Source organism: Haliaeetus albicilla, chromosome 19 (genome assembly GCF_947461875.1).
Source record: "Haliaeetus albicilla chromosome 19, bHalAlb1.1, whole genome shotgun sequence".
Classification (NCBI taxonomy): Eukaryota; Metazoa; Chordata; class Aves; order Accipitriformes; family Accipitridae; genus Haliaeetus; species Haliaeetus albicilla.
Genome location: NC_091501.1, coordinates 21,465,730 through 21,480,024, shown reverse-complemented (window position 1 = coordinate 21,480,024; position 14,295 = coordinate 21,465,730). Strand labels below are relative to the sequence as shown.

Sequence of the window (14,295 nt, the reverse complement as noted above, 5' to 3'; positions counted from 1 at the left end):
ACAACATCAATCTGATTTGAAACCACAGCCAGGAAACATCTGTTTGAATTCACATTCCACATGCTTAATTTCCTTACTTACCTACCCCACACAGGTACAAGGTGGCAAGACTTCCTGTCATCAGAAGGAGAGGAATCTTGGTGGGCCTGTCTCTGTTCAGATATAATATCATGGCCATCTGATGATATAAACTGTAGAATTACAGACCCTTGACACATGTGCGTCTGGAGGCAAGAGAGCCTGGCTCATGGGCACACTGAGCACGCTGCGTTACAGCTTTCGATTTTTATTTATAACCTTCCTATCTGAAGTTCAACCAGATTAGAGGACTTTCCTCCTGAAGCTACTTCAGTCCAGCCCAAATACCCAGAGGAAGAAACTTGCCAGGAAGGCAACTGGGAGATTCTAGGGTCCGCTTTTCTGCCTTGTCCTTTCCTGTCCATTGGCAGAGCACCACCGAACAGTCCCTATCGTCTCCCACGCTGTCTTGGGAAGGGGCAGTGCTAGGGGAACGCTCCTTAGAGGCTCGTTCCAGTTCCTTCATATTTTTGCTCGCTTGAACTCAGCCCTGTCCTCTTTTTGTATCAGTTGTCTACAGAATCACTTGGTTCCTCAGGTTTTCTGCTTCCCCTAAATGCTTGTTAGGCACTGCTGTGAGACTTTTATTTTCCTTTTTTCTTGCCCCTACTGGACAGCCCCAAGAACAACGATGAGTAGGGGAGGAAGGGCTGGCTCCGCCCGCTTTATGGACAGATTGCTCTGAATGGTCAGAATAAAAATAGATTTACTGTCCTCTTGCAAGTTCTGTTGATCAGGCGAAGGGCTGCTACACAGGGATCCCCCAAACAACTGTGGTCACATGATTTGTTTCACTTTATCTTCCTTTTTCCCCCTTTTTTCTCTCCTAGGTACTTTCTCTTTAGAAGCATCATCACTTCCCAAATACACAGCCCACCTTGTTCACTTTTTCTCTGTTAGTCCTGGGTTTGTTGACTTCATAGCCTTGCTTCATATTTACAGCATGACTGCTCTGGTAACTTCTCCCTTGGTAATCAGCTCTATAAAACTAGAACCTAGTCAGTTGAGAAGGTAGACCAGGGATGAGAGTCGGGGAGGAGAGGAAGACTTAAGCCACTATGGTACCAAAAGCAAAGTATGTAACCATGACCTGAGTAATGTTTCTCTCTTTTTCAGGCATTAAAATCCCTGCAGACTTCACAATTGTCAAGTCACTGACCTCATTCCAGGTTCCACATACTTTACTTCACTTGATCCCACACTACTGTGTATCAAGCCAGGTTTCATGTAGAAACTTAGGGTATAGATCAAAGGAAATAGGGTGCATCCAACACAGCAGGGAAGAGGAAAGCCAGAGCAATGAAGTTTTCCTTATTGAAGCAGAAAACTCAGATTATTGGTTGCAGATCCAGGGCATTCTAGTAGGAACCCTTCTTCAAGACATCTGTGGAAAGAGCGAGCAAGAAAAGGCAAAGTGCCTGATTAATTTTTAGGAAGCTATCTAAGGACTAAGAGATCTTAGGGGCTGAGTTGCAATATCTTTTTGTCATTGACATAGGCATTTCCAGTTGCATTCAGATTTGGGATGCTGCGAGGACTGCACATGTAAGGAGTGCATAGAAATGGAATAAAAATAGATCTTTTTAACCTTCCATGGTATGCTCATGCCTTGGTCTGCATTGAGATTATACCTGGGGTAGAAACTGTGCCCACAACTAGTGCAGTAGATTCCAGTTCAACCTGCAGTCAAAGAAGGCTCTACAGCACATGATGGAATTAAATACAGAGCAGAGGTGGGTTGCTTTGCTTGCTTACCACCAGTCCTCTGCTCTGTATCAGCTGTTCCTACCTTGGAAGCCTGTTAACACTAACCTGAACTGTAAGGGAAACCGTATTCTCTTGCTGCGCGGTCATCTGTAGAAACAAAAGAGGAAGGGTGGTGAGCAGCAGAACTGCATGGTAGGGTAATGCCAAGCTTCTTTCTCTTTAACACAACCATTCCACTACCTTAATTTTTTACTCTTCAGACTGTGAGTGCAGGAACAGAAGAATGTCTACAGTGGGTCAGACCAACGGTCTGTCTCCCCAGCCTGTCTCACATACGGCTGTAAAAGACCCTCTTATATATTGTGATACCTTCTAATGCAAGGACATTTTTGTAAACAGAGAACCTCTCAGTAGTGTGTCCTGATAGCCTTGCTTTTTTACTGATAATTAGTATTTTCATGTCAGAAAACAATTTTTAAATTGTAGGTACTAAGCACAAAAATTCTTGTACAGGATGGAATAGCAAAGAGAGAGCATATTAGGTGACCATATTTAGCTCTCTAAAGGTTGGATTAAGAAGTCTCCTCCTCTTCTTGACATGGTGTGGAAGGGGAAACAAGAATGGAATTCAGTATACAACATGTAGGCCTGTGGTGCTGCTTTCTAAATCTCCAGTGGTAGTTTTTCCATTTTGTTCTCAAATTCTTTTTTTAAAAGAATTCTTAATGTTCCATCTGCTATTTTGGCTCATACTGAGCACGGAATAATCAGAGAGACTCAGAGTGACTCCAAGATCTCTCTTCTGTGTGCTGATAGTTCATTTAGAGCTTTAAAGGATAAGAAGTTATCTTCCTATTATCCTCTGAGACGTGGCATCACCCAATGGATGGTAAGATTATTACACTATACATGAAAAGCATAGAACTAAATTCTGCCTTCTGGTGGATCAGGGTGGCAGCATGTAACACTGATTTTAAATAAATGCCTATGTATTTTCAAGAGAGCTAAGGAGCTGGAGAAGACATGGTAAATTGACAGAGAAGCTTTCTTTCCACAGAGATGAAGCTTAAAACTAGAGGAAATCAAAAAACACAGTCATTTTGAACACATACACACCACAACATAATCATAGTGCCAGGCAGTCTCATCTCAAGAACAGAAAACCAAGTGATTCTGCTACTTGAATCTGGAAGTTTTGTACAGAGGAAACCCGAGCTTGGAGTTGCAGGAGGAAGTGCACTGGAATAAGGGAGATAAGGGAATAAGGGAGATAAGGGAATAAAGGGCATAGACAGAACTGTGTCTGAGGCGGGGGTATGATAGTTATTCTTTGCCTATGTCAGTGAAATCTCACCAGGCTTATAGTAGTCGTAGACATACACTGTTGCCAGTTTCAGGTTCTGCACTGCAACATCTTGTTGCACTGAGATGTTAAGCTTCAGAGAAGTCTTACCGAGCTGGAGAGAAGCATAGAAGTGAGCAGAAATGCACTGGCCATCCCAAAGTCACCTACATACCAACTTCATTCCCTCTACATCAGACACGTCTTTCTCTATCTTTCCAGGTTCTTCCACCCTCTTTTGCCAAAATTTTAGCCTGCTTGACCAGCCTAGAGCTTTGTATTTCTGATCTCTGAGGGTCCCAATGCAAAGTGCTGCAGTTGCTAGTACTTGAATGGGCAGTTCCCTGTCGTTTTCCTCTTACCTCTTCCAAGTAGATTGTGACTTTGTTTGGTTCCATCATCTCTGTCTTTTTCACTAGGGGTACCTTCTCCAGCTGTATAGGAAGACAAGAGATGAGCTTGGTTAGCATCAGCTCATTGGCCTCCCTTGTTGTCTTACACCAAGTTTGGTATTTGCCAGGGAACCACTGCTGACTAAAGCACTTAGCCTAGTCAGGGTAAGGCCTGTGTTCCCCAGTTGTAATGGCATTGAGATTGTTGGGAGTGCACAAAGCCTTAGAAAAGATTTTCTCAGATTTGGAACAAGTGTCCTTAAGCCGCCTTCCTACTTTCAGCACTTGTAGCAACGGGAAAGATGGTTAGTAGGAGGCTATGATGAATCTTCCTGGCTATCTCCTGGAACACTGGAGTATGTCATTGAACAACTCCATGGGATTCAACACCACTTTATGGAGCATCTCTACAAATGGTACTGGCAACAACAAAGGGTGTCAGTGCACCCCAGATGATTCTAACTAGGTGCTTTTCAGCTCCTCTCTAGCCTCTTGCTGCATATGCGATCCTCACTACTGAACATGAAAAACTGCACAATCCATTCTGCAAGTGGAAAATTGCCTTGTGAAATAGCCCACTATACATATATATATAAGCTATATATAGCTTTGTTTAGTTAATTTGTGGCAAGATAAGTAGCTACCATTCTCCAGCAGTTCTTAGATGTTTTGAGCTACATCTGGAAAATAGATTTTCATATCTTCAGGGAAGGCCAGAGGAAAAAGTCTTACCGCTTTCACAGATCTCTTCACAGGAATGAACCCTGACAGCATCTCCACCTCCACCAGGGCCATGTTACTGGTCTCATGTTCCCCTACATAACTGAAAAAAGGCAGGAGAGAAGCACATTAGATGTTGAAGGTATCACAGCATTTCTAGGAGATACTAATGAACACTTCCAAACTCTGGCTTGCCCTACAGTGATGTGAAAGCTCAGCAGCATGTCTAACTGATGGGAGAAAAGGACAAAAAATCGCCCCCATCTATTTGCTCAATATGGAGACAGATTGTGCAGCAAATGTGTTATGGTTAATCTTCATGCTGCCCTCTCCAAGAGGTGGAAGGGATCTTTGATGTTACAGGTTGAGAACAGCAATGTTGGCAGTGTTCTCTTTCAGGACAGTAGGGCATGGAGAATATGGACCAAGACACTCATCCTAGACAGATGCAGGTAAGTGAAATATGGATAGGGACTGGAGTTTCTGCTGTCTGGTTCCAGCAGAGGTTCACGCTGCAGGAGAATGCATCTCAGGGCTGGTTCAGCCCAGGCTGCCGAGTGTTCCCCAAGGGGTGAGCTCTGGCTCTTGGGAACGCTGCCATGTCAGCTGCTAGTGCTCTGGGGGCTGCTGAGCTGCTCCATGCTGACTGAGATAGTTGCTGTGGTTCTGCAAGCCACTGCCAGTGCGTTCCCATGCTTCTCCAGGCCTTAACTCTCAGTTCATCATCTCATAGTGATCTATGGATAAGAAGAGAGTCTTCCCCTGTGTCTTTGTCTCCAGAGACAGGAGGTTTTTATGGGGTTCTGGTCATACTACTGGGGCTCCTACTTCTTTCCACTGAAGAAAGAGCCTCAAGGGATCTCATACCTGACAGACACATGGATGTCAAGCTGTTTCCTGACACCATCACATTCTCTTGGTACTGTTTCCACATCCAGGACAAAGACCTCTTCTCTTTTTGGTGGTGGGGTGTTATAGTACAAAGTGGTCTGGTGGGGGAGAAAACATCTCTGTGAAGTGCCCTGAAGCTTCCCTGTATGAGATAAAGGACTACCTGTGCCACTAGCTTTTAACAAATCAGTAACCAGTGGCTAACACAGTTGTCCTCAGCTGTGCTTTCTGTTCAGACATGTGCTGTTTAGCACTTGGCATCAGATACATCTCCCAGATGTAACCCTCAGCACTGAGGCTCAGCTGTCTGTGATCCAAGGCTTCACTCAGTACAACATTGTCTCAGCCTTACTGAAAAAAAATATTGTTAAGGCGTGAGAAAGTACATTAGCTAAAACCCTTCCCACAAGGAGAAAGAAGTGTAACTGTTGACTGTTGACATGGCAATAGTTAGTAGTTCTAAGTCTCAAGAGGAAAAATACTGACAAAGCAAGTATAAAACCCTTAAGAAAGAAAGAACGAGCAAAGAATCAGAAGAGGACAGCTCAGCAAGAGGGGTGATCACACTCCTCCAAAGAGCAGCATACACCAATCTTCCTCCACCTGCCTGATGACTGACTGCCTGGCCAGCAGATATCAGATATCTTATGCTTGTTGACTATATTCAAGTATAGCCAAGTAGCATGAGTCCTAGTTACCTCCTACATGCATTAACAGTAAATAATTGTTGTGTCCTCTTGTCTAGACACTGCTTGCAGAGTCTCTGTGAGCGTCATAAGAGGTGGTTGAACAGAAGTGACCCAGTGAGGGTGGTTTCCACAGGGAGTGACTTGAGTTCTTTGCTGCATGAATAGCTCACAAGCAGACCACTATCAAAGCTGCCAGAAAAATAAGATGTATTCTCCTGATGGACCAGTTGTGTTGGTGTACTGGGATAAGAAGACCTTGGTTCTACATCACTCCTCATCTCTGCATGTGATAACAACCCAAAGAATATTATGTAAGAAGATACACATTGCTCAGCCCCTGAAGCAGTGACATCAGCAACATTCGATACAGAAGCAGGTACTGTTCTGTATGTCATCACTCCTGACTTGAAATCTACTGATCTCTTCACAATGGCATGGCTCTGTAGCATGGGACAGCAAAGCTGAGACATTTCTGAGAAGAAGATTCCATAGATGGTTGCAATAAAACCATGTCAACTGAGTATACCTGAGCTCCTTCAAGCTTGACATGATTCTGCCTAGAAAGCCAAATCCTACTTATAAATTGAGGCTACAATGCGTGCTTAAATAGTCAGTGGCAAAACCTGACAGCTCTGTTCCTTATATATACTCACCTGTACGTAAACACAGCCACTGCCGGTCGCCTGCACTGTGTACATCCCTGGGACTGCAAGGAGAGGTGCCTGATGCAGGACCAACTTGTTGTTCCTGTGCACATGGAACTCCAATGGAGAAGCCTCCTTGCCTTTCACTGTCACCTCCACATCTCTGATCTCCTGAGGAATCAGCGCTGCATACTGAGCAAGGGCCTGCAGGCTAACAACTGTGTCCTGAAGGTAGAGAGAGAGTCACTTTGCTGTGGAGCCATGCAGTACAAGATCCTGCACACTAGGTCAGGCACTGCAGGGAGAACCACGCTCCTCGTGGCCCTGATTCACACTCTGACACAGGCGGGTTCTATACCACTAAGTGCATAGGTAGGGTCTATGCCACAGGCAGCAGGATGACTTCTGTTACCTGGAAAGGGTGGCTTCTGAGCCCTGGGGTTACCAGTCCCAGGCCCTGGGTAATCCCAATTACACCACACAGAAAAAGAGTTTCCCCATGGCATTCCCCTTTCCAAGTAGGGCTCATGTATGCCTGTCTGCAAAGGATGGGTCTAGAGTGACACGCACATGAGATGTGCACATCACTCCAGGCACAGGATCTCCCTCCTTCCCCCATGACTTTCCCCAGCTTGTTACCTGTGTGGAAGCAAATCCGCCAAAGGCATTTCTTTGTCTGCTGAGCCAGTGCACAAGCTTGTTCACTGAGGCTTCATTGAGTGCAAAGTCTGGTGCGGAGACATGAGCCAGGAGGATGTAGGCTACCGTCTCAATCATAGAAGAAGAAGATTCTTTACTCCTGGAATGTGATGTCAGGAGTTCTGCTGATGGGAGGAGAAACGTGTGGAAGAGAAGAACAGTAGATCCCTGTGAACATCAGCTGCTCCTGCCCTGGTACCCTTCGAGGACTGGCAGTTTACACCATCAGAAACACATGTGCCTTTCCGGGGGACCTCAGAGTGCAGAAGCCAATCCCTCCTGTCGTTTTTGTACTCTGAAGGGCCAGCTATCTGTGATAGGCTCCATTTCTTCCTTTGAAAGCACAGAGATCCAGGCCCCAAATCCTCAACCAGTTAGTTCCCCTAGGAAGGAGTTCCTCTAGAAACTGATTGACTCTGAACAGAAGCTTTTTGTTTAACATACAGTCCTATTTTTATTCAGCTCTGTGTATATTCAAAGCTATGTCCCCAAGCTACGGTATTTTTGCTGTTTCTGCATTTACCAAGGATAATCTAACAGGGCTCCCTGTGCTGAAAAGCTCTAGGACTCATTTCCAGTCAGTTGTTATCTGTTGTACAAGAATTGGTCACTCTTTGAGGGAGAATTGCTGTTGGGCTACCGGAGGAGCAAGAATACCCAATTTATTTTGTTGGCATCCTCACTATGCAGTGCATATGTAGGACAATTTAAGTTACACCTGGGCTCCCACCTATGTTCCAAGCTCACAGGCAATGAATACATGAAAGTCTGGTTGAATGTTTTGCTGTAGTGATAGTAGGGGGCTAACCAAAATTCAGCTAAGATTTTAGCTTAATTGTGCCAATGTAGACATCTGCAATGGTACAAATGTGAAAACCCAAAATGCTTTTAAATTCAAAGTCAGTTTTCAAAACAAACCATCACTTTTGAAATAAGAATCACATAATCACTTGTTTGCATAAAAGCAGCATAAAGACTTTAGAATTTAGCTCAGGGACTCTATGGACCGGTATTACTTCATCATTTTTATCACAATGGAAGGTTTTTGCCTGAGGGATTTGTGATTTGTTGCTTCCAAGGTGACATAACCAGAACAATTTTTTCATGAAGTGGTAGAAGGTGTCTTGGTGATGCAGCTATAGGTGACCTACAGATGGTGGCTGCAGTCACATCCTCAGAGTCAGTGGGCAGAACACAGACACATTTAAACATGGAGGACAACACCTTTCCCTCACAACTCCATTGCTCTTACCAAGTCATTGCTAACTATTATCAGTGGAAGCAAGAGCCAAAGAAAACTATCACTTGACCCATAGGCAGTTTGTAGTGCTCCATGCCCTAGGACCTTAAGGGGACATTTTCCAAAGTGCTTGGTAAGTTAGAAGCATCAGACTGACTGGACATCAGTAAGGATGTGCTCCAGTCACTTGTTCCATATGTACTTTCTCAGAGGCAGCTCTGAAGAAGTATTGCACTCAGTGTGTGCAATTCTACTCCTTCCAGTTTGCCCGCTAGCCACCCTGTGAAGCCAGCTGGGCAGCTTGAGTGGCTATGCAGTGAGCTGCACTGGTAGCTGGTCAGGCTAAAAAACCCTCTCCTTTTTTTCTTCTGTGTCATTTTTCAGTCCCCAGTGTAGTTCACCATACTGCCAGAGGAACAACTGCGGGGAAGAACTTAAGCCAAGTCAGGTTATACTGTTACTAACTGTTTAGGCTTAGGTGCTTTGAAACCCCCACCTGGCATCCATATTCAGGATAGAAGTCAATTTTTTTCCATGTTAAAGAGACAATAGGAAGAACCAAACTCAACAGCACAGCAATAAAGATGCATCCACCCAAGGGCCTTGAGCAGCAGTGGGGAAGCAGTCAAAAGGTTTGAATTCTGCAAGTAAATGCCCTGACCAGCAGCTGAATAAACATGGTGAAACAAGTTTCCTCTGCAAGATCTCTTGTACTACATGTGAATTGCTGAAGAATGACAGGAGCACCACAACTCAAGTGAGTGCTTTGACCACACAAATTAAGCATGGATCATCTCTGCTGCTTTTGATTACGAATTGTCTCCTGGCTCTGAGAAAACTAGAGACTTTCACAGCTTCAATAAATTACCATTTTCTGACACAAAACCCACTGCAATTAAATCCTACAGATATCAGGCCTTAAACACAGTCATTATCTCTAGAACCCAAAATCTTCTATACAGCAACAACCTACCAGTTTCCTTCTCTAGCATATCCAGGAGCTGCTTTCTCATCTCCATGTCCTTTCTCAGTGTGAAGACATAAGCCATCAAGGCCTTAACATAAAGGCTTGTCTTATCAAGTGTTACATTCTTGAGGCAATGTAAGGCATTATCCAGCATGGTGTCCTGAGAAAGGAATCCAAACCCAGTGAATTTCCTCTGAACACTTTTGTTGTGAAAATCTATCCCCAACCCTCAAGCATCCCAGCTACTGGGGATGTATTTCAGTGCTAGCCTCTCCCTCAGGGCTATGGAATGTCAAGTAGAGTGGACAAAGCATCACTCACTGTGCGTTGAAAACAAAGATGTGCCTGGACATATCACTGGGACAGGGGATTGTTAATACACTGGAGAATCCGGCTGTCAGAAGTGTCTAGTAACACGCTGGCTCAGAAGTGTCAGACCTGCATGCTGTGGGTCTCGGCTCCCAAGGGGGTATGACATTGTTTTCAGAACTGTACCAGTAAGGCTGGAATATCAGCCCATCATGGCTAGAACAGTCTACACTTGGCTTGAAGGTCACTGCTTTTATTTCAGGTCTGAAGGCGGGGGAGGGGGGGGGTGTTGCATACCTGAAAGGTGGTGGTTTTTTTCTCCTTTAGCTATATTGGTCAGTTTAATGAAAACTATTGCCTCTCCCTGCAAGCCCTAAGCCACTTTCAGAGACAATTGTTTCCCTTGAGATCAGCTGGGAATGGCAGATGCTCTGCTTTGCTGCAAATCAGGCCATTTATATTAAGAACTCCTTACCAAGTTAAAAATTTCCTGTTGAGCTTATTGTATACAAAGGTGGGAAGTGACAGAACTTTTCACCAGCTCAGACTGGGTACTCCCTGAAACCACAGACCTGGGGAGGAATGAAGGGTCTAGCATGTTCCCAAGCCCTGCGAGGAGTTCAGATGTGACTTACATTCTTCTCCAGATGGAGCTCCATGAGGGCAGCAGTGATATAAGCTGTTAATGAGATTGTATCGTCCACACCACCCTGCAAGTCACACAGCCAAACATCAGAAAGGGACAAAAACAACCATTGCTTGCCTGTCATTGTATAGCCACTGAAACTGCCTATGGATGGTGTATCCAAAAGAGTACAGTAGCGTGCCTCTGGGCATTCTTGGACATGTGAAGACTGAAGGAAAGCACTCCAGGCTCACTTATTGAATATCACGAAAGTTTGGTGCTGAGAGCAGTCTCAAAGCCATATTGTTCATACAGCCTAGGCGTGCCTTCTCATAGAAGGCATGAGGCAAACCATTAAGCTATTTATTTTATTAAATATGCTACAACTGGACACTTGAAAAAAGTTTTTATGATGCAGGATTTGCATACAAGAAGCAATGCAAGTTTACATACAATTCAGCTGACTGTGAGAAGCTACATGTTAATATGGGTAAACAGGCTCGCAGGAGCCTTTTCTCCCGTCAAAGAACATTGATTCTTGGGAAGTTCTGCTTGCATCCTCAGATATGAGACAAGACTACATCTAAAATGAGGGGGAGAATTTGGGCTGAGATGCTGAGTAACATCATTCACACTGAATAGCAGAAACTTTGAAGCGTAAGGGGGGCTGGGGAAAAATCTGTTCCAAAAAGTTCTGTTCAAATAGAAAACCTAAACTGAGAAATTAATGAAAGTCAGACAAGGATGAACAGTCTGCATATACACTCTAGTTTTATTTTGTACTGCATCCAAATTTTAAGAAAAAAAGTGTAACCCTTTGCTTTACTAAAATAGCAGACTGTTTTCTTTCATAAACTTACCTTGTATTTAATATGGGTGACTTTGTAATCTGACCAGTCTGGATTATTCCTACCTTTACCAAGACAATGAACCCAAGTATTGCCATACTGCATGCACACTGTTCGGTACCTGAACACTAGGGCATGTTCACCAAGAGTTCGGTGCATTTCCAGCTACACTGCAGGGATCATTTTGGGGATGCCAGGCTCCAGGAGAAGTCATACTTTTGGGGCGGAGAGACAACTGTGTCTTCAGATAATCCCATATTAGAGCACATAGTCAGGCCTATCTGGAGAGTATTGTGCATCACAGGGCATGAGAAGAGGGAGAATCCAGACAGGGTATTCTAGACAGACAAGCACTAAAATATAAAAATATTTCTCCCTGTGCCCTTGAAGTGCCTTGGCACAATTAGCCATGGTGCTTTTTGGCTAGAGTGAAAATGAAGAAAGCCCAGCTGACATTAAAACCTCACATAGAGTAGATGCCTGCTGTTTCAGGCCATGCTTTTTCATTCTGCTCTGGGAAGCTGCCTTGCTGTGCTGGGCCATGGGCACATTGCTTTGTGCTACTGTGCAGAGTGGAAGAGCCTGGGGAAGCAACCCTGTGCCCCACATTGCATGCCTCCCGCTCCCACTCCCATGTCTGGCAGCCATACCTTCAAGTCATTGTTGAAGAGCTTCCCCACACTCTGGAAGCAGCCGCCGGGCAGCTGGTGCTTCTGCAGCCAGAGCAGAGCGCTGTGCACGTGATCCTTATTGATGTAAATGTGAGAACTGGCTTGTCCAAAGGACCTGGCTACAAAAGCTGTCAGCCTGTGAGCAGAGCACAAAGGAATCCTGTGTCACAGCCAGGAGCTGAACCAGCAAGGACAATAGGTTTGGGATGACAGTACCAACTCTGGTCACTCACCATGTGTTGCCCTGGTTGTCAGCTTTCCCAAAGGCACTGTAGGAGCCATCATCATGTTTGTAGAGCAGTTGACGCTGGTAACCTATGAAGGCGGGTGCCAGGACATGACTCTCAGTGTGAGGGCCTGGAGCATCTCAAACTGTATCCCCGCTGTGGGAAGAAGTCTCCACAGCAAGAGACTTCACCAGGTCCTACCATCAGAGATGCTGAGGCAAACCTACCACCCCACAATTCCCCATGCATCCCACACATCAGCATGACAAGAAGCAGTTGCACAGCATCACTGAAGTGCCCCATGCAGCTGCTCTACATTACTAGAGCTGTTATGTGCAAGCACCATGGATATCTATCTGCCCTGCTGGTTTGCAGAATGGTGACATGCTCAGCCACCTCATGTCTCCCCGTGCCCCAGGGAACCCTCATGGGCACGTTGCTGTGAATAAAAAGAGCTGTAGGACTGAGGAGGAAGGCTTTTCCTAGAGGGGACCAATATGAAACCCTGTTTGTTTGTCAGCACTGATGCTAGCCCTGTTGGGACTCAAGAAAGCACTTTTTGTGGGACGTACAGAAAGCAACAAGGCCATGCCTTTAAGTTCTGAGGGCAGAACACCATCCGTATCCGTTTGCTCTTCCTCCACCCTTCACACAGCCCCACTGTTTACCTTCCACCTTGCCTCTCTGCTGCTGCCATTCTCCTGGGTAGGCCCCCCTCTCCCAGATAGCTGTCCCAACTCACAGTACAAGAGAGAAAGGGGGAAGGAAAGGGAGTAAAATCCTATCTGTTGTAGCAGGATAAGGAGACTGGCAGGTTGAAATGTGAGGCACATTGCAAAATGAGACACAGACACTGACGCCGTATTAAATTCAGATTATACTGGACAGAGCTGACATGCCCCTACCTTATGTGTCCTAAAACATGGGGAAACACTAAGCTACTAAACTCCTATCTATCCTCAAAAGCCACTCTTTATTCCAGTTAATAGTAGCTGATACCCTGTTTCCACAAGGGACTTCCATCTGCCTCGGACTTCCAAGGGAACAAACCACAGGCATCACATAGCAATAGAAATCATTAATTACCCACACCCTTCTCAAAAAAGCAGGCTTAGTACCTCAATAACTGGCAGAGGCAGAAGTCCTGCTTCTTCAGGAACATGCTTTTCCTTCCATGAGACATTTCCCTTATTCTCTGTGATACCTTCCTTTGTCACAGCTCTCGCAGTGCTCCCACTCCTGCCCTGCACCTGCCCACCAGACCAGCACCCCACGCTCTTCATTTATAGCACCTTTGGTTTGCAGCAGAAGGAAGAAGGACAACATTACCTGTTCTCAGGAATTTCAGTGCTTTATCTTCAATTTCTGGGTCCAGTTGTTTAGTCTTATTCAAGTACTGGAGTATGAAGATGTTTGGTGCAAACTGAACCATGTTCTGTTCACCGCAGCCAAAGGGCATCCCTAGCAGCTGGTCTAAATTTTGAAGTGCTGGGCCCATGATGTCCCCTTAAGTTTGAGGTGAAGGGGCAGGAGAAAGCAAAAGCACACACTTTTAGCAGTATGAAACAAAGGGACTGCTGACTTCTCTAAACTCTGCTGGGATCCTGGAAAAGAACCAGCCCCTCACTGAATGGAGATGATTAAGATTTCTCCCAGATTAGGCCAGCACAGAAAGGGAAGACATCATGGTTCTGGGAGGAGGGAAGGAATGCAAAGGTTGAGGGAGTCTGAAGAAAGGTGAAGAGAGCTGTCATTCCTGAGTGGGTATCAAGGAGGGAAAAGAATTACAGAGGCAAACTAGGTGGAAATCTGCAAGGATGGTTTTGGTTCACTTAGGTAGAGGTGGATGGCAGTGACAGACATCAAAGGAAATAACCCGTTTTGTGTCTTCTCCTACAGCCACTTGGGGATCACCCAGGATCATTCCTTATGAGAGGAATACATATCAAAAAAGATTACTTCATCCACATTCCTGAGGCCAACATCACACCCCCTACAGTTTATCTCAGGAGGAATTGGGTCAATGCATCATTAAGGCCAAAGCATTGTGCAAACTCTTCCCACTGGAGACCCAAGAGCGGGGAAAGCCTTTCTCACCAATCACAGAGAAAGTGGCTCGGCCAGATCCCTCCAGCACTTCTGCAGGCAGAGTTAGGGAGAACTCTTCAGAGACGGTGTTATCTGAGGAAGGCAGAACCCAGAAATTTATCCTGTGGAAGAAGTATTACATGCAAGTATAACATCCC

At 45.2% G+C, this 14,295-nt stretch overlaps 1 protein-coding gene across 1 annotated transcript in view; it reads right to left on the bottom strand.

The window, feature by feature from the left end:
• Nucleotides 1-1,241: 1,241 nt before the first annotated feature.
• LOC104315719 (alpha-2-macroglobulin-like protein 1) overlaps nt 1,242-14,295 on the bottom strand; it is a 30,696-nt gene continuing 17,642 nt past the window's right edge. Inside the window, 14 exon segments of the mRNA XM_069806737.1 lie at nt 1,242-1,462; nt 1,891-1,932; nt 3,140-3,242; nt 3,490-3,561; nt 4,252-4,342; nt 5,107-5,228; nt 6,473-6,688; nt 7,103-7,287; nt 9,376-9,529; nt 10,314-10,388; nt 11,802-11,958; nt 12,056-12,137; nt 13,379-13,555; nt 14,147-14,230. Of these exon segments, the coding sequence (XP_069662838.1) occupies nt 1,437-1,462; nt 1,891-1,932; nt 3,140-3,242; nt 3,490-3,561; nt 4,252-4,342; nt 5,107-5,228; nt 6,473-6,688; nt 7,103-7,287; nt 9,376-9,529; nt 10,314-10,388; nt 11,802-11,958; nt 12,056-12,137; nt 13,379-13,555; nt 14,147-14,230 (1,586 nt within the window). The 3' untranslated portion in view covers nt 1,242-1,436.